Below are 20,958 nucleotides of genomic sequence, written 5' to 3'. Positions count from 1 at the left end.
CACCTGCAATGCCGGCCGTCAATGCTAATGCAGAGATAAATGATTCATAAAAAATGGTTATAACTTTCGCTTCGAGCATATTCAGAGCGGGGATTAATGGATATTAAGTGTGTATTATTTTGTATCTTATAAATCACACATTAAGTTTTGACTTTTAGACTTACAAGTACTAGTTTATCTATATTTAAAAAATATAGGTAAATTATGTGGAGAGATATCTTATAATAGAAAGAAATCTGATGATTGCAAGAATATTAGTAGTATATAAGAGTTTCAAAAATATGGATAATAATAGAGCTGCTTAAGTATGACACTCTTCCACCATCATTTGAATGTAATGGTTTCATATAATTGGAGACAAGTGGCGAGGGTTCTATTTCGTGCATTTACCCATCATTTGCATGTCAAATTCTTTCAAAAATGAATTTTTGTTTACGGATATTTTGATGTCATTGTAGATATGTTGCTTATTATTAGCTCCAATTAGAATGAAACTGAAGGAAATTGGAAAAAATATTGTATTCCATTTTGTATTCTTTTGAGCTATTGGGAATATCTATTATAACAACATTGGGTATGCTTTGAAATACCTGCTCTTTTATCTAATTCAGGAAACAAAATTGGGCCACCAATGTACGACGGCCAATTTTTGTCATTCTCAACTGTTGGAAATAATCTCAACTACCTCCACTATATAGTAAATTTTGTATCCTGTATCCTCCGTATGCACATTAAAATTTGCCTGGAGCTTCTGTCAATTTCAAATCCTTCGTATCCTCCATATCTGTTGTCTGCATCTCAATATTTATGATTAGCAATGAAGACAAATCTTTCTTGGATTTGAATGAATTGTTCCAACTTGTCCATCGCCACATCTACCGTCCTCTCACTTTATGGATGTTAAGAAATATAAATTAAATTATTTTATGTTGTCTCTGTCCACCGTATGTTGTAACATTTCTAAGATGAAAAGTTTGTAATGGTGTAACCTATGATTTGTAAGATGAAAGCTACAAGTTTTGAGTTTGAAGTCAAGTCAATAAAAGTCTGCGTATGCTGAATGTAGTCTAGTCTGAATTACCTTAGAGCTAAAGCTCAGACAATATGTAATATTTTCTTTGTAATTAATATAATTTTATAAATTTGTTTCATTTTCTCTTATTCTCTCTGTCCATCATGTGGTACCAAAGCTGAGGATTTGTATCCATGAGAAGGAAATGAGAAATTTGTTTTTCACTTGTAGGAGCCAATCGAGCCAGTCTAGATTAAGGACAAAGTCAGAGTGTTTGCAAAAGCAGACAGAGAAGATGTCGGTCTAGTAGATGAGTGTATAGCTGTATAAGTGCTTGTGTGAAGCAATGAAGAAAAAGAAGAAACAAAAGTCTACTAAAGAAACAATTCGTCCAAGTCAAAGTGGTTATTAAAATTGAAAGTTGTTGTCATGTGTAGGTCTCTCACGCATGTGTAGATTATTGTTTTCTACTAAAAATTGTTATTCACATTTTAATGAGACTTTGTGATAATCTATTGAAAGAAATATAAAATTGGAACACAAATAAACTATTCTATTGCTTCAAGAGATTACAAGAGCTTCTTGATCAACCGATCAAGGATCAAACTAACTGATAGAAAAAGAATTACAACTACCTCATTATATAGAGGTTTTAGATACATCTAAAACTTGTATTATTAGAAATAAAGCAAAAAACTAAAACAACTTTTATGCATAATCATCCCAAATAAAGCTGAAAAACTAAAAGCATAAAACTATGCAAGTGGGAGGAATTAATAAACAATATTCCAACAATCTCCCCCTTAATTTCAACCATTAATCGACGTAACACGAACAATTGTATTTTCCTTTGGCTTCAATAGGCTCAACTCCTACCACGATCCATCATATGGTGATCTATGTTTAGACTGCAAATTCTTGACTTAACTCCTTCAAGGCTTTTCTAAGGCTTGGATTTGGCTTCCTCACACGATTGCATATTGGTGGCTTAAAATAATTTCTCCAGCTTTCACAAAACTTGTGATCTTCTCTCCTCTCATAGAAGGCTTCTCTCCACAAAAAACACTATGGCCTTCTTCAAAGACCATTATTGGGCTTCTTCACACAACTGCATGTTGGTGGCTTTGACTAATTCTTAAACATTTACAAGATCCATGATCTTCTTCATACAAATCAATATTTTTAATGATTTGCGATAGTTGTCTTTTTCTCCTTCAACAACCTTATAAACAAAGGGCTTCCCTGTTTCGGAGGTGGTTACAAACTTAATAATCTATGCTAGATTTCAATCTCCTCTTTCAAGGGTTGACTTCACCTTATTTAGGAGGTGGCTTCTACATTGAAATTTGTTGGCTTCAATAAAACTTCACCCTTTGAACATGGGCGGCTTTCTAATGGAAAAATATCACGAAAATGATTTGTGATCTTCACCGATCTCCTCTGGCTGCTTCCTATGGATTGCTTATTTTGTCTTCAGCTATGACTGGATTTAGTAATTTCTTCAGTTCTATAACTGGTTCTTAAAAATCTTCAACTTCTCACGATCTTTCTGAATCAGATAACTTTCTTAAAATTCTACAACCTGCTCTGATACCAAATGAAAGAAATATAAAATTGGAACACAAATAAACTATTCTATTGATTCAAGAGATTACAAGAGCTTCTTGATCAACCAATCAAGGATCAGACTAACTGATAGAAAAAGAATTACAACTACCTCATTATCTAGAGGTTTTAGATACATCTAGAACTTGTATTATTAGAAATAAAGCAAAAAACTAAAACTAAAAAACTAAAACAGCTTTTATGCATAATCATCCCAAATAAAGCTGAAAAACTAAAAGCATAAAACTATGCAAGTGGGAGGAATTAATAAACAATATTCCAACATCTATCACTAAAATTAGATTTCCCAAATGTATTAGATGTTATAATTGCTCCTAAAGGATAAAAAAGATTGTGGGTTATTAGAAGAAACTGCAATAGCAGAGAGGTGCCAAATTATAGAGAGGCCAAGCAACTCGATAAAGGTGTGCAAGGAAGCATAATCAAAGGTCTAAAACTTGTCAGTAAAGTGCTTGGAAGAAATCCATTTAGAAGGGTGATTTGAGGATAGTTGAAGCTATAGTGAGTAAGGTAAAGACAAATCAATAAAAGAAAAATCTGAAGCCTAAAGGTAAAGGCAAAAATAATTGTGCTTCTGAACTTGCTAAAGTTTGAGCCAAAACAGGTTTGTGAAGTGATTGCAAGTAGAGGATTTGTGCAGTTATCTGCAAAAGAAGTTTGATACAGCCGTAGTTGTTGGAAGATAAGATACAATTTTATCGAAGGTCGTTGAATTGCAAAGCACATAAAGCTATAAAAAAGGTAAATTTCAAGAAGATAGTTGAAGATGTGTTAAGAGGAATAATGAAGATCTACAGAGATATGAGAAGGTTGCTAAAGGGAAGAGGCTACCATCCAAGGAGAGATTAGATTTTTTTAATCTTTTGAGCATCTACGGTAGGTTGTAGAGGTAAATCATAATTTTCAAAGATTTGTTGTGTCTTTTTGAAGGGTCTACTCTAAATTAAAGCCCATTTTTCAATAAGGAAATTTCTTAGCTATTTTGAGGTTGTAGAAAGTTTGCGGAGGTTGGATGTGTATGTGTCTAGGTTGAGAGAGAACGAAAGACTATGTACAAGAGTATTGTTAAAGTCTATAGAACATATTAAGGAAGAAGAGTTGATAAAAAAGATCAAGATTAAAGGAGGATAGAAGTCTAAAGTTGTGAAAAGATAAGTGAAGAAGTAATATGGTTGAATGTTAAGATATTTTGTGTTTACAATGTTTGAGGCCAGCAAAGTCCACTAGGATCCTTGAGCACTCATAGTGTCACTCTATAGGAGGTGTTTTAAAAATAAGTGTTTCACACTTGAACTTAAATGGACAGGTTACCAAAAAGGGACAAGACTCATGGTGAGTGCATCCCAATAGCATCATGTGATTTTCTAGGTTTGATCTCTAGTATTTGAAGATTTTAAATGTTGAAGCATTAGTGAAAGAAGTCAAAAAGGAAATTAGAATTGGTAGTTGAGATTAAGAGCGAGTGTTGGAAATAATATCAACTAAGACCACCACATAGTCAATTTTGTATCTTGTATCCTCTGTATGCACTTTATGTTAGGACTCGGAGGCAACTGAGAGGGGGCAGGGGGTGAATCAGTTGTCAATTAATTTCAACCTAAATATAACTTAGCCAAACTTAATGCATGATACTGGTAAACCAAACTATATGCCGGTTGATAGTTTAACAATTAATTGCAATACCGGTAAAGTTTAATGCATCAAACAGAAAGACAAATAACATCCACAACTCATGACACAAATATTTGTACATGGAAACCCTGTAAGGGGAAAAACCATGCTGGGAAACCTTACCCACAATCAGATGATACTACTGCAGATAGTATGTGTGTACAATATGGTGTCTGTACATGTAGAAAGGCCAACTGCCTAGAGCTCACTGCTCAATCACAAAATGGGAGTCACACTGACTACAATTGAATGGTTAAATCCAATGATAATGTACTACTCAGAATAACATCTTCATATGCTGGATTCAGTATCGGTTAAGCTCTGATTTGCCTTCTCCAAATATTCCTTGAATCTTCAAATGATGTCTGCATGTATAGCTCTGCTTATATTTGCATATACCAAAAATACCTTATGCTCTAACACTATTACCTTCAATTCCCCAATATCAATTTCAAAAATGAGATCTTACATATATACCAAAACCTAAGATCAAATGTGTAGGTCGGCTCACTAAGAATATTACAATAAAATCAATTACAAATGAATCAATATGTAATGAATCATGTCGGCTTAATGTATTTACAATAATAATAAATCATCTCCATAACATGTTGTGCTGATCTGGAATAGATAATGCTTGTCAGTCCATAACCTAGACCTATTTGCCGGTAACAACAAATATGCAAAACTCGATTAGACCAATAACCAAATCACCAAAACAAAGTGTCCAAACAATGTCTTTGACATAACCAAGTAATCTCCAGATGATAACAGATCATCCTCAGTGCCGGTGAACAATATAACCTACCGGTGAACCAAATACCAGTGACTGTGCATAAGTCACTAAACATGCCGGTGAACATAACCAAATATCTCCAGTGCTAATAAGTGTTGACAAGTGTTGACAAGTGTTGACATCAATGACAAAACTAGTGCAACACATCCAAAATACCAACACTTTAATATTTACTTGGCGCTTCTGTTAATTCCAAATCCTTTGTATCCTTCATATATGCAGTCTACATCTCAATATTTATGATCAACAATGAAGAAAAATATTTCTTGGATTTGAATGAATTGTTCCAACCTGTCCATTGTCACATCTACCGTCCTCTCCTGGTTTATGAATGTTAACAAATATAAATTAAATTATTTTATGTTGTCTTTGTCCACCATATGCTATAACATTTGTATATGTTGTAGGGGTTTGTATTGAAACTCACTCTCTCTGGGGAGTCCAACTCCACAAAATTGAAGGAAAAGTTTATAATGGTGTAACGTGTGAGCTATAAGATGAGAGCTACATGTTTTGAGTTTGAATTCAAGTCCATAAAAGTCCGTGTTCTAAATGTAGTCTAATATGAATTTCCTTAGAGCTAAAGCTCACACAATATGTAATATTTTGTTGTAATCAATATAAGTTTCTAAACTTGTTTCATTTTCTCTTGCTCTTTGTATCCATCATTCGCAATATTTCAATTTTTATATTAGCTTGGTCCCTCCTGTAAAAAATGACTCCCCTGATGTGAAATGGAGTAAAAATCTTTTTCAACTCTTGTTACTTGGTTTTGTACTCTTCATAAATTGTTTGTCAAAGCTATTGATTGTGTGTGAGTATGTGACCATGTGCAATTAAGGTTAAATTATTTTAAGTTCCAACTCTCTTTTTGTTATTGCTCTAGCTTGGATTTGGCATTTAAAAATATTTTCTTATCTTCCGTGGAGGTTCTTCAAGTAGCTATAAATGGAATTTGGAGGAATTTCTAACATTTTATGGAACCTGTTAAGTAAACCATCTTTTTGTCACTTGATAGGGAAAAAAAAAAAATAGGCAATAGTTTTAAATTTATGATCCCTGTGAAGGAGCCAAAAGGTGATGTGTAAGGAATTTATACAAGGAGAACACAGTTACGAGGAAATGGTTCTATAACTAGGCCTTTATAACCAAATAATATTATACAATGTAATATACTAAGGTTTGCACCAACATTCCCCCCTTATTACATTGACCCTAAAACTTTCCCTAGGGCCCCCCCTTAAGGCTTGCACACCAAAATTTTCTAATTACATTATATGAATACATATTTATAGAAGATATTCTCTTGAAGAAGAAAATCCTTAACCAAGGGGGCTCCATCAAGTTGTCTCTTGACCCTCAGAAAGGTGTAGCTTCGAGCCATGTTCTTAAGCTCTCTGTTCCAAACTCTTGAATCATAGAGTCTTGAACTATTCAACAATGATCCCTAAGAGATACAAAAGGTCTCTATCATTTCCTAATGACCTCTATTGACTTGAGTTGTGAATATTATTATTGCTTCTACATCTGATGATTGTTATTTTTTAGGTACCTAAGGGTGCCAATGCTTTGAAGATGAAACTCCCAATGGAGAAGATAATGTTATTGCAAAAAATGCTTGGTCACATTAGTGAGAAGGGTCTTAAAACCCTAAAAAATAAATGTCTTAATAATGGGCTTGTTAATTTTATTCTTGAGATAGAATTATGTAGACACTGCATTAAGTAAAAAACTCATGTTCAATTTTACTCTAGTTCTCTCAAATATTTTGGGTTGTTGAAATTGATAAATCTTTAATATTTTTTTATCTTGTTAACGTTATTTAAATTTTAAAATCTATGTATTTTGTATCTTTCATTGATGACTACAATAGAAGGATATTTGTTTATTTTCTCAAAATTAAATATGTAGTCTTTAGTAGGAGTTTAAGGCTCTTGTTGAGAATCCAACTAGTAAAAATATTAAGTGTTTGAGGAAAAATAATGGTGGTGAGTTTTTTCTTGGTAGGTATTTCTAGGTTTTCTAAGGACCATAGGATTGAGAGGCACAAGACCATTCCATACACCCCTCAACAGAATGGAGTTCTAGAGAGGATGAGCAAGATGTTTATGGAGAGGGATAGGAGTATGCTTAGTGGTGCTAGCCTCAAATAAAAGTTTCAACCACTCCCTAATATCCAGTAAATAGGTCTCTTACATTGATATACTTGTGGATAAGGCACCTATGGAGGTCTGGTTAGGATATAATCCTTCAATAATACGTCTCAAACTATTTGGTTGTAAAGCTTATGCTCATGTTCTAGGTGAAAAGAGATCTAAGTTGGAGAACATGGTAGTGAAGTGTATCTTTATCAGTGAGGGTGTTAGTATAAAAGGGTACAAGCTTTGGGATCTAGTGACAAAGAAGGTTCTTTATAGAAAAAGTGTTATTTTTAGAGAGATGAAACCTTCCACTATTGAGTTGTAGCTATAAAAAGAGGAAAAACAAAATGAGGTAGGTCAGATTCATTCTACCTTGAGAGAGAGAACTACAAGCTCTTAATGGATGATGAGGAGAGCTCTAGCTACTCTTAAATTTTAGAAGACAATGAAGAAACTCAACCTCAGTTTTAGAAGACAATGAAGAAACTCAACCTCAACCTTTGAGATCAAATTCCAAATAGCTTATATTTCCTAGATCTAGGTCAATGGCTCCATGGAACATTTGTAGCTTATTGTTTCTAATAGAATATTTCAATTACACCTATTTTGCCCTAATCATCAACAATCAAATCAATTCAACTTTAGGAAGGAGAAAGGCCCCACAAAGAGCTGAAATATAACAAAAGCCATGTCTTCTAAGGCTAGATCTATTAGATTCCTTCTCCTTCAAAATGTAATTTAGTTCATTAGGTCATTTAGTAGTTTTATTATCTTAATTTAACCCAACCCCTAATTTAACCTCGTTACATTTTTTGTGAACCTGACTTCTTGCAGCTTAATTTCTACTTTGTGATCTCAGATATGATTTTTTATGCACTTTCAAATTCAAACTTGTACTCATAAGTTTTATTTTCAATTGAATTACATAAATTTAGACATTAAATTAAAAAAAACCCTAATTTATAATTCTAAAATTAAAATTGTGGGTTGCATAATTTTGATTTATTGTCTTAGATCTAATTGTTTATGTATTTTAAAATTCAAATTTGCACTCGTAGATCTCATTTTCAATTGAACTGCATAAATTCAAAGGTTAAATTCACAAAAACCCTAATTTATAATTCTAAAATTAACTTGTGGGTTGCATAATTTTTCAAGTCTATTTTGAGATCTGATCTTTATGACATGTTATGCTATGATTTAGAGGCATTATCATTCAAAATGACAATTCGAATTGCTTAATTAATTAATTAATTAATTAATCAATCAATCAATCATTATTACAACAAATTGCATTGCTTAATTATAATTTTCAATTGCGCATTTAAATTTCTCTCCTTTGTGCATGATTTTTGTTACCATTATGCCTACATACAATATTCCCCTGAGAAGAAGTTGTATAATTAAGGCTTCCAAAGGCTTGACTACTAAGGATATGGAGCCTAATTTAGATAACTTATTTCATGAGAATGTTAATTCTTCCTTCAACCTAACAAATGATATTATTTATCCCCATTCTCCTCATTATTCTCATGATGTGGATGAATCACTAACTAGGGTTACCATTGACCAATTAGAGAAGATTGACAATGAACTTGAAAATCTTCAACAATGGATAAGTCAACAATACCCAAAAAGTGAGGCAACCTTGCTGATTGAAGGATTAAAATGAATAGTGCAAAGTGATAAAATTGGTGTTGATTTGTCGTGTGGCCTTTCTCATATTGTTGACACTAATATCATGCCAATCAAAAGTTGTGACGAAGTCCTTGGTTACTCTCAGCCCACTAGTTAAGTCAACAATTCTATGCCTATGCCTACATCCATGCCTAGTGTGCCTACATTTACATCTTACATCATGACTAATTCCGCAAAAAATCTTAAAACTACACATATTAGTCATGGGATTAATCCTATTAATCAATATTCTTATATTATTATATCACATCTTTAAAATGGTTCCTTAAATATATAAAAAAATTATATTAAATGTTGGCTTGTTGCTTTGTCATTTTTGAGTATCCACATATATTCATAAATGTAATGAGATAGTTAATGATAATATTTAGATGGCAACTTTATAATATTTTAATTGGTTTCTTGTGATCAATATTTAATAAGCAACTTGAAGATTCAAAAGGCTTTTATGATATATTGATTATGTGGCTGTACATTCAAGTTCCAAAAGGAAATTGTATTTTATGATTCACCTTATATTATATTGTGATATATTTCTTGAATCATTTAAACTATAAAATACCTCATTTATGTTAAATTTCTATTCATGCAATAAATACATTTCACTCCCAAAATTAGTTGCATATTGAGTGCATAATATCTTATAAAAATTCTCTTCTTAGTACTATCATTGCACACCCCTCCCACATTACATAAATATAGCCACTTTGACATTCATGGTCCTCTAATTACTCAAAAAAATTATGTTTTAAAATTTGGATAAATAGTGGTATAAAACCTGTGTTCCAAGTTGAACCACACAAAAGGATTGTTGCATGTTGTAATCTTGATAAAATTTGACATAAGACTTGAATCTTGATAGTATGGGATTTGGAAGATGACACTACAATAGATGCATTCACATAGGATTATGAGGATGGGGCTTCTTGATTAATGGGTACTTGATTAAACCTATGATATTTTTCTTCAAAGTTTTTGAAATTTTGAAAAGTTTGTGGATCACATGAATAGTGACTTCACCATTATTATGAGGAAATTTTATACATTGATGATAAGATGAAGGTACATTTTGCATAGCATGTATTCATCGATACACAAGAAGGATGTTATATGAGAGATAAAGGGAAAAATAGTGTTAATAATAATGACACTAATGTCATTCTTCTTTTAGAATCACACTTCATACTATCATAAGTTTTGGTTATGATATTGTTTTGGGAATCAATGAAATCATTACAATATCCTATTTGTGTTACCAATCTTAGGGTACAAATATTTAAAACATCATGCCCATCTATAATGAGTCTCTTAACCTCATGTCTATAGATAAGAAGCTCTAAGTTAAAAGCCTCATCATGTGATGGGTTGTCTAGAAACCTTGGTCATTTTTTATAAACACCAAGTTATGGGAATAAGTGAAGTGTCATATCATGTCTTCGAATACATCAATACTTATGTTATTAGGTATGAGAGACTCTTAGAGTACTTTATTTTAAGGTGCTCTAGGATGGATGTTTGTGTAAGAGTTTCCCCTAAATGATCCAAAATTATATACTTAGATGTGGTTCATGATATTTGGATGAGCCCTCATGGAACGGTAACCTTACCTCTACATGTAGTGACAACACATTGAAGGGACTGATCTTCAATTGATATGGTGGAAATACATCCATTGTATTTTCTTGTGTGAGCTATGATGTAGTAATATCCAATTATAGATAAATGGCATTCTTAATATTACTATCCTTATTAGAGGTATCTTATTTTCCATGCTTAGGGTGTGGATAATTGAATGTCTTGAGATCGAACTATATTTTATATTAACATCACTATTATTTTTAAAGTCTTTAATAATATGTTACAATTTGACACAATTATAAGTTTTACGCCCTTTGATTATATGAAGTCACATAACTCATCACCTTTGAACCATGAGGGTTTCACTCAATGGTTCATAATTTCTCGCCTCACTTAATGTAATCATTATAGCTTTCAAACTAATTTTTGTAAAGTTGTTTCAATAGGTTATCCTAGAGGAGTGAATTTTCTTCTTGGAAGATTTTTTTGTCTAGAAAGGGTAACACCTTGAGTGTATTGTTGATTGTTTTAGGATAAGCTTGGGAAGGCCATAGTGATGACAAACCGAACTCCCTTGAATGATATTTGATGAGTTGTATTTATTTCCACTTGCGTATTGAGTTCATATGAATATGCTCTTATGATTATGTTCAAATTGAAATGTACATATCTAGTAAATGGTAGATTAATGTGCATATGTATTTAGTTATTTATGATTGATTTGTATTAGATTATGTTTTATTTAAAAATTAGCTCTATTTGCATGCTAGTTAGTTATATTTATCTAGGGTATTGTGTGTGTGTGTGTGTGTGTGTGTGTGTGTGCAGAGTTAGGTGTTTGATTTTGGAAAATATAATGCATGGTTGAATTGGGAAAATATAATTTGGATTGAAGGTATGTATGAATGGGATGACATAGGTTGAGTTTTTAATAAGTGGAATGAAGGGTATAGTTGAAATCATTTTAGATGTTGTTTATTGTGGTGTGTGCAAGGATTGAAACAAGGATGCTAAATATCTTTCTCATGAATGATTGTGTGAAAGGGAAATTTTTAGTATGGTAGTGGTGGACATGGGGATAGAAGCTTCAATATAAGGAGATTAATTGCTTGTGTGAATTGGTCATGTGCCTATTGATATGAATTCCAATCAACCGAGGAGGTATTATATGCTGGATTTGATATGTTAGATAGTGATATACTTGGTATGGATATATTAACTATGTTTGTTTAGATCTAGATGTAGTCAATGTCATAAGGTCTTGTTCTTTAAGAGTAGAAACGTCAAAATCAAGAAGTGCCTTGGCTTTATCATAAGGTCTTCTTCTATTTAGAGAAAGCTCTTTTTTTTAAGGTCTTCTTATTTTTACTAAACAAGTGGTAAGATCTTTATCTCTATAGTCTCAAATAAGTGGAATATATAAGTAAGGACCAACATCATCATAATCATCATAAAATATATCTTTAACACAATCATTTTCCTTAACAACATCATTATTATCATCACCAACAATAATGTCATTAGTAGTAGCATTACTAACATCATTGTCATCATCTATATTAGCTTCAACAATGTTTAACATAGCTTTATTTGGATCAGTTGATTGCATCTTTGCCAAAGATGTCACAAATGTAATATATAGAAAAGCATTTGATGTCTTCTTTGGTATTGGTTTAAACAAAGGATTAGCAACATGCAACATAACTTTTTGCACTTTCTTTTAAAAATAATGAAGTGAATCTTGAGTATGTTGACCACATGAATAATAAGGGTGTAGATCAAAGAAAGTACTAGAAGGATGACCTTGACATCCATAATAGGAACAAATTTGGACATTATTGGATTTAGTAAAAAATATTTTTAGTTTCTTCGATTTTTGAACTTCACAAGAATCGCCATCAAATTTAGACTTCATGCAATTGATTAATATGCCCACCTAATACAAATTTGATGGGTTTAGAATATCTTGTAACATAAGAGCCAACAAATCCTTTGTAACCAAGCCTATATTTTCCTCTATTCAATTTATAAGATTCCAAAAATATGACAATGGGTTTGGTTGAAGTAGTGAGTTTTGACTCAATAGATTTATGCTTTTGTTTAGACAAAATTTTTCTTTTGTGACTCAACACCATTCTTTAAATGTATTTTGGATTTACATGCTTGCTTTGTTGAAATGCTTGAAGAAGACACATCTTGCTTAACCTCTTTTTGTTGTGTGATTCTAACTAATCTTGTAAGCTATTAAGTTTTATTCTCAAGAATATATATTGACTATGAAATTACATGAACTGAATTTTATATTGTCTTCAATATTCAGATGTTAATATTGCTTTATTTATCATGCCTATATTAAGTTAAAGACACAATATGCCATCACTATATGGTGCAAAGATGATTATAAGATAGAGCTCTACTATTGCAATTGACAAGCTAGAAAACTAGAAAAATGTCACCAAGAACAAATAGAAAACAACAAACAAAGGAAAGAAAATAACTCTCAAATGGTGATCTCACTAGCCAAAAAATCTCAATATAATCTATGTTTGTCTAGACAAGTTAGTAGAGGACTAGTGGTAGATGAGATTCCCACGAGATTAGAAAAGATTATTTTCTAAACCATTCAACAAACACTCATTCATGCCTCTCATTTATTTCATTTCCTTTCTTTTACAAGAAAAAATTGGATGTGGCTTGCATCTTCTATGACAACTCATGGCTTCAAAGTAGTTGTATTCAATGCCCTTTTAAGTTTAAAATGATTTCATTTGTTTGGAGATTTTGTACACCTTTGTGATTGTAGATCTTTTGGGTGCCTTTAAATATCTTTGTAGCATTACGTTCAATCATCTACTCAATCGCTCTTATCTACAGATATATCTTTAATGTCTTCTTTTATTGAACGTGCTACTTCATCCTCATGTCCTCACATCTTTAGCACACCTAAACCCTCCCTAATGATTGACATATTAATAATATATCCACCAATGATTAAAAAACAACTTAATTATTGAACTTGGAATATAATTATGAGATCAAACAAAATGAAAGTTGACGATAAAAAGATAAAAAGTCCATAAATTAGACTATGACAAACTTTTACAATTATATAAAAACCTCTTAAATTTTTATCTTACTCTCGAAATATTATGTCACACAATCTTTATAATATTCAAAATAATCTTTTCAATTTTTCAAGCAATATAGTCACCTAGATAATTTTGGTATGAATTTTCACTATAATTTTTTCAGTATATCAAATCATTAGAAATTGTCCTTCTCAAAACTTAAACAATTAATTAAGAAATCTTTAAGCTGGATATGAATCATTTAAAAAAAAAAAAACAATAAAAAGAGATTATTTTAATATCATCTGACACTTTAAAACACATGCTTCCCTAAAAAGATCATTTCAACTTTAATTATTAACTATTAGAATTGCAATATACTAAACTATTTAAACTTCTATAAATAAGATTTTCAATAACGTATCTATTAATTTGTGGGGAGAGTTTACATTTATAATTACTAATTATCTTTTGTGTATGTTCAATGTCAATAGATTTCTGCAATCTATCATATAGAATGAATGTTGTTTCTCGATTCAATTGGTTCAATATTTTTGCATCAATTTTTGGGATCACACTCAGTGATCCATCATCAGGATGAGTCAAAAGAATCACAAAAGAACATAGATCGGGTTGATTCTTTTGGCTCTCTTCATTCTGATGATGAATCATATAATGTCATCTGAAATATTGATACAAAAATAATGAACACAATTGTCTATTTCAACCTCCTATTAATTTTACATTATAAAAGAAATGTGAAGGGTATTTGATTATTGATTGATAATCCGTTTAAAGCGAAGTTACTGACAAGTCTAACGTGCAAATACTTATACATTCAGGTAAATTTTATTGAATTCATAATCCGTTTAAAGCAAAGGTACTGACAATTCTAACGTGCAAATACTTGTACATTCAGGTAAATTTTATTGAATTCAAGTTTACTTAAGTCTGATTTTATTTTGCCAGAAAATTTTTATTTTATTTTCTTTTGGGTACGTTGTAGGGTGACGGTATGTTTCAACTTCCATTAATTTTTCATCATAAGCCTATAAAGGACGCAATTTCTGAGGGCGCTGAGGTCATTACAAAGGTTACCAGCAGCAGGTTGGAGTGGGCTTCAGAGTTCTTCAGGTAACCTTCCATTTTCGTTAGGCCCGCTATTTTTTTTTTGGTCAAGAATGATGCCTGTCTTTGTCAATGTCTCTTAAATTTCGATTTCTTTGAGGATTTCTGTCATATGGTAGAGATATTGTAGCTGCAAGTACATTGGAAGAAATAGATATGGAAATGCTGTTTTTCTGTGTCTGTGACCTGGAACATAACATGCTCTAAAGAAAATTTAAAAAAACACAAGAATTGATCAACACGAAAGCAAATGTTTTATTCAATCAAACTGAATTACAAAACCTTCTTGATCACATAATATCAGGTTAGGTCAATACTATTGCAACATGCAGCAACTTAAAGCTGAATAATGATAATTGATGGTTGTGGAGAGTTTCAGATACTGAAATCACAGTATAAATCGTGATGTTTGAGGATTTGAAAATGAGCAAGATTTTAGATTCTGTGATTGCAAACGGCGTTATTCTTTTATTGCTTGAGGTTTACCCTTGAAAACTTTCAATTTTAATTTGAAAAAAAAACTATCTGCAGCTTCAACTGCGATATAGTTGGAAGGTTGTTTAAGTTGAATGATACAAGATGAAAATTCATTTTATGTAGTCAAGAGATAAACCCTTTCTTGTAAGGTACAATATGAAAAATTAGAGAATGATATGACATGCAGTATCTCCTTTTGTTATTATCTGTTGGACTTATCAAAGAACTAGGACGGTATTTCTGAAATTGTATTTGAACTTTGTAAAAGCGTTTGTTTTTAACAATTTCTACAGATTGATAGGTTTTGTGAACAGGAGAGGGAAAAATATTTTTGAGGCGAATAAAGAATCAATGGAGGGAGGATGGAATAGAGGGCGAAGAGAGGAACAACGGAGGCAACCGCCACCTCAGGGGAGTGGTACGCGGGGAGTCGAATCCGGGAGGATTAATTTCAATGACAACGAGTTTCCGCCTCTACCTGCTCCAACCCAAGGTAGACGTGCAAGGCCAGAGCAATTCGCCCCGCCGCCTTTAGTTCAGCCTGGTAAATACGAATGCTAACTGATTTTTCAAATTTCCTCTAGGTTTATGCATTTTTTCCCTCCCGAAATTTGGGCTGTTATATAAATAAAATAATGACAATTTTGTAGCAACTATTTTTAATTTTTTTTCCTTCCAAAATTTAATAATACCCATTCATGTTTAATTTCAGATTAATAGCACTCTTAAGACATGTTATCATGTGGCTGCTTAGCATATTATCGGCTGCTTATTCCAATCCCTTTTTTTCCTTAGCTTAATACCTGTTCCATCAAAAATAGAGAACACTTAATTGCCCAAAAAAATAGACATGGAAACATGGGGTTATATGTAGACCAGTCTTTACTGCATAGTTTCTGTTGTGGAAATTACCAAAATTACTAGAATAGGGTTTCTGAGAAAAATTTCTTTAGAAAATTTACATCATCCATTTTTAAAATTAGTTACATATCCTTCATCCATTTCCCGTCCTGTATATGGTTACCAAGAACGATTCAGCTTATTTGGAGAATGACGAAACAATTTTGCATAGACTGTAAGACGAACGTTAAATGATTAATGCTTGAGGGACTGGAAACTCATTGATAGAGGTTAATATTACTTAATAATGGATGGCAAATTTGTTTGCTGTTAAAAATATCGATTTCTTGCTTCGGAATATTTAGTTATTTAGTTATGGATGGCTAGAGAAGCAACTCTAGTTATGTGTCAGGTTGCTCACTCAAAAGGTCGGTCAGGATTTTGTTAAAAATTAGTTCAGAAAAGCTTGCTCAAAGTTTTGTTCAAAAGTTGTTCAGAAGAGATTTGTTCATGCTTATTGTCTGAATTTCTATTTTACTTGAGAGTATGGATTGAAATCTTCAATGTTGTTTAACTGAAGCTCTTTTCGACTTAAATATGAATTATTAGGAATGAATCCAGGTTTGGCTATTCCTGGTACTAGCGCTAGCATCAGTACCGGTAGTAGCGTTGAAAAAGAGAACTCTGAAAATTTGAAGACTTTGAAGCCTATGAGGAGGCCCGATGCTGGAGAGCGAAATAGGTGTAAAAAGGTTGATCTCTTTGCCAATCATTTCAAGGTCAAATTTCAGCCCACTCAACAGATATTCCATTATGATGTGAAGATAACACGCCAGTCTGTCAAAAATAATGCTTCCAAACGTGGAGGAAAGCAGAAAGGAGGCCGTGGTGCTTCTACTGAGGAGGTTCAAGACATAGCGACCACTGTGTCTAGGGCAGATGCAGAAGAGATTAAAAACAAACTGTTTGCAGATATTCACGTGGATTTCCCCAATGCAAAGCCTATTTACGATGGCAAAAAGAACCTGTACAGTGCGATCGAATTGCAAGAGGGGGAATTTACCGTGAAGCTCCCAGCTAAAGGGGAAGGCAGTGATGTTACAGAATATAAGGTGAGTCTAACGCTAGCCAAAACGCTAGATGGGCATGGACTAGCAGATTTTCTTAATAGAAATACAGGCAATCATGTGACCCTGCAACAGGAAATGTTGCAGGCGTTGGATCTGGTAGTAAGGGAGCATCCCAGCAGCACCCGGATGATCATGGGACGGACTGTTTATGATAAGGATATAAATGAGCAGATGGATCTTACGAGTGATATTGTTGCTGCAAGAGGGTTTTCAATGAGTCTCAGGCCTACGGCCCAGGGGCTATCTCTTAATGTGGATTTTTCTGTAGCGGCTTTCAATTTCAATGCAACAATTGGTGTACTAGATTATTTGCGGGAGAATCTACAAATTGATTGCCAACCAAACAGAGGTCTCGATGAAAAATATCGAACGGCGGCTGAAAGTGCTCTGAAGGGTTTGAAGGTAGCCGTCAGACATAGGGCTACAAAGCAAAAATACACCGTGTGGAGACTGACTGAAGAAACTACCGGACAGCTCAAGTTTAACATTGAAGAAAACGGGCAGCAGAGGCGGAGCATTAGCCTTGTGAATTATTACTGGGAGCATTACGGAAAGAAAATTGAGTACCAACGGCTTCCTTGTTTGGACCTGAGTCAGCAGTATGACAAACCCAATTATGTTCCCATGGAGTTTTGCGAAATTTGTGAAGGGCAGAGGTTTCTGAAGGATAATCTCAATGCAATTCAGCAAAGAAAAATGCGGGACATGGCTTGTCCCCAGGTGGGCGTGAGGCAAGAAAGAATTGAAAAAATGATGAGAAGACAAGATGGTCCTACAGGGTAAGCTTTCATTGAATAGTTTTACCATAACTTACCATGTCTCTACTACTTTGCAATTTGTTTATAATGCCACATACCTCAACGATCAACATGATTATTTCACCTAAGAAATATTCCTGAATAAACGAGTCATCTTTTCATTATGTTTCTAGTGAACAACCTCATTTCTAGTGAACAACCTCGCTAAACTACCATGAAACTACCTCAACTTCAAAATACAGGCTTTTTTATGTATTATTTTTCATCTGTTGTTTAGACAACAACCATTCTACTCAGTGTGAGACTATGTTGCCAGAAACGGGACGGCACCCTGCCGTTTCCCGTTTCAACGAAGGAAACCGGTTTCAACGCTGGAGAAACGGGTTTCTTGGCCATGCCAGTTGGAATGATTTTTTATTTTTTTTAAATAGATTTGTTAATTTTCTATTTCACTAAATGTTTCTGTTCGGATGTTTCTAATATTCACAGCAGTGGGAGTTTGGGAGTTTGAGTTTTTCAATTTTTTTCTAAAATTAACACGATTGATTATGAAGAAGATTTCTTTCCAAATTATTTTAGTTTAGAAATTTATTATATCATTTTCATTTTTTTCTAAATTAATTTAGAAAGTAATTTAGAGATTTACTATTTTTTTGTTTTTCTAAATTAATTTTTAAAATAAGTTTTATATACATAGTGTAAGTTATTTTAGAAATATTTTAATTTTTGATGATATATTTTGATATTTTAATTATGTAATTGCAAACATTATGATATATGTATTTTCATTTTCTATCTAGAATCCTTTTAAAATTATGTAGAAATGATCTATAATATTCTTGGTCTTTATTTTGATAATATATATATATATATATGTTTCTTATACGCAACCTTTAAATATTCTGTTTCTCGTTTTGTTGTTGTTTCTGTTTCATTTCTCGTTTCTCATTTCTGACAACATAGATGTGAAACAAAACTAGTTTGCCTTGATGACAAGTACGGGTAGTACGCTCAATTTAAAGCAGCAGTGCTTTCTTGTAGGGACCAAAATTTACTTGACATTGCTTGCCTCTCTGAGCTTGGATGGAATGGTACAATATGAATGGTTGCTTAACATTAACAAGAATCAATCTATCTAACGTTCATTTATCAATTCTGATTTTTTAAAAATGCAAAACGAATTACATATTTGAGTGTTTTTTTTTCTCCCCTTCTTCAATTTAATTTCAAATTTTCACCAGATTGTACTTAGCTTGTCACAAACCTTGCGGATAACTAACTGTGATTCTCTAATTAGAATTTTGGAATAAACTATTTTATATATAATGCAGTTAGTTATTCCATAGAAAAACCATAATGTCCAACATCTTTTATTTTTGATTTTGGTGTTTGTTGCAGTGGCCCATATCTACCCCATTTTCAAATAGCAGTTGTTGCAGAAATGACACGAGTCACAGCACGGGTGCTAGATGCACCCGAGCTGAGGCTGGGTGACCGGGGGCAACTTAGACGTATTATTCCACGGCCACATGACAGGAAATGGAACCTGCTTAAAAGCCATGTTTTTGATGGAAAATATATTGAGAGATGGGGAATCATACATTTTGCAAATCAGGAGACAGGAGAGCAGACTCGTATGGTGGTGAATAATTTCTGCATTGCCATGGTGGAAAGGTTCAATACCCTAGGCATCAACATGCATACAGAGCCAATGATTAATGAATCAGATGAAATGGCCAAGTTTGATAATGTGGCACAGCTGAAGCAGACTCTGACTGAAATATACACCATTACCCAAGGGAAGTTACAAATTTTGATATGTATTATGGAGGAAAAGCACGCTGGCTACGAAAGCCTCAAGCTTATCTGTGAGACAGAGATAGGCCTGGTAACGCAATGCTGTTTGTGGGATAATGTCATAAGGTATGGTGATACAAAATTCAGTTCTCCATATTTGGCAAATTTTGCTCTCAAGGTCAATGCCAAAGTAGGCGGGAGTAATGTAGCGCTCGACCCAGATACCACCAAAATACCACGCTTTGGGAACTCTCATGACGTTGTGTACTTTGGAGCAGACGTGAATCATCCAGGCAAGCGAGATGAAATAAGCCCGTCAATTGCTGCTCTTGTCATGAGCATCAATCCGCCCGAATCCAACCGTTATGTGGCCACAATGCGATGCCAGAAAAACCGTCAGGAACACATTTCAGAGCTAGGAGACATGTCTAAGGAATTGCTAACCAAGTATGTCGACAAGAACAAAAAGTTGCCCGAAAGGATTCTCTTTTTCAGAGACGGGGTGAGCGAGGGACAATTCGACATGGTCCTAAACGATGAGTTAGCAGCCATGAGAGACGCATACATGCAATTTGAAGGAGCGGCTGAGCCGATTATCTCATGCATAGTAGTACAGAAGAGGCATCACACAAGGCTGTTCGACGTGAAGAGTGGATCAGTACGCAACGTGACACCTGGCACAGTCGTGGACACTACAATAGTTCACCCAAGGGAGTTTGACTTCTATCTGTGCAGTCACTATGCGCTGCAAGGCACCAGCAAGCCAACCCATTATCATGTTCTTTCAGATGGGAATGAGTTTACTTCCGATGAGTTGCAGACACTCATCAATAATCTCTGTTACACGTTTGCTAGGTGTACAAAGCCCGTCTCACTGGTGCCTCCCGTGTATTATGCTCATCTGGCAGCCTACAGAGGCCGAGTGTATCTCGAAGCCTCATCATCATCTTCTTCACCGCCTACCAGTATTCCGAAGATCCGTGATGGGGTCGAGAATTCCATGTTTTTTATATGATAATCTGTATTTTCTCCTTTCCAGGGGCTAGCATAAACATGGTTTTGTGTTGTTGATTTGCGAACTTTATGAATTGTCTGTCATATTTCAAAGACTATAGTAAATGAACAACACGAACACCCTGGTTAAAGGCCATTTCAAGCAAAGGGCATAAATGGACTATAATTAGTTACACAAGTGTGAGGAAATCCTTTTTTTGCTTTTGAAATTTTGAAAGCTAGAA

General features: G+C 33.5%; 1 protein-coding gene across 1 annotated transcript; it reads left to right on the top strand.

The window, feature by feature from the left end:
* Positions 1-14,605: 14,605 nt before the first annotated feature.
* On the top strand, positions 14,606-20,735 carry LOC131055857 (protein argonaute 7-like). The gene is made up of 4 exons (XM_057990173.2): positions 14,606-14,724; positions 15,510-15,739; positions 16,645-17,944; positions 19,322-20,735. Exons 1-4 carry the CDS (start codon positions 14,606-14,608, stop codon positions 20,733-20,735), a joined length of 3,063 nt encoding a protein of 1,020 aa, XP_057846156.2.
* The last annotated feature ends 223 nt before the right edge of the window (positions 20,736-20,958 follow it).

The sequence above is a fragment of the Cryptomeria japonica genome, chromosome 11 (genome assembly GCF_030272615.1).
Source record: "Cryptomeria japonica chromosome 11, Sugi_1.0, whole genome shotgun sequence".
In the NCBI taxonomy this organism is placed as follows: Eukaryota; Viridiplantae; Streptophyta; class Pinopsida; order Cupressales; family Cupressaceae; genus Cryptomeria; species Cryptomeria japonica.
Note: the sequence above shows the minus strand (reverse complement) of the source record. Positions and strands in the feature narration are given on the sequence as shown.

Excerpts from the sequence above, each read along its gene's own strand:
- LOC131055857 (XM_057990173.2), top strand. The coding sequence starts at position 14,606 with ATGTTTCAACTTCCATTAATTTTTCATCATAAGCCTATAAAGGACGCA. Across the intron at positions 15,740-16,644 it reads GCCGCCTTTAGTTCAGCCTG|GAATGAATCCAGGTTTGGCT; the intron begins GTAAATACGAAT and ends ATGAATTATTAG. Across the intron at positions 17,945-19,321 it reads AGACAAGATGGTCCTACAGG|TGGCCCATATCTACCCCATT; the intron begins GTAAGCTTTCAT and ends TGTTTGTTGCAG.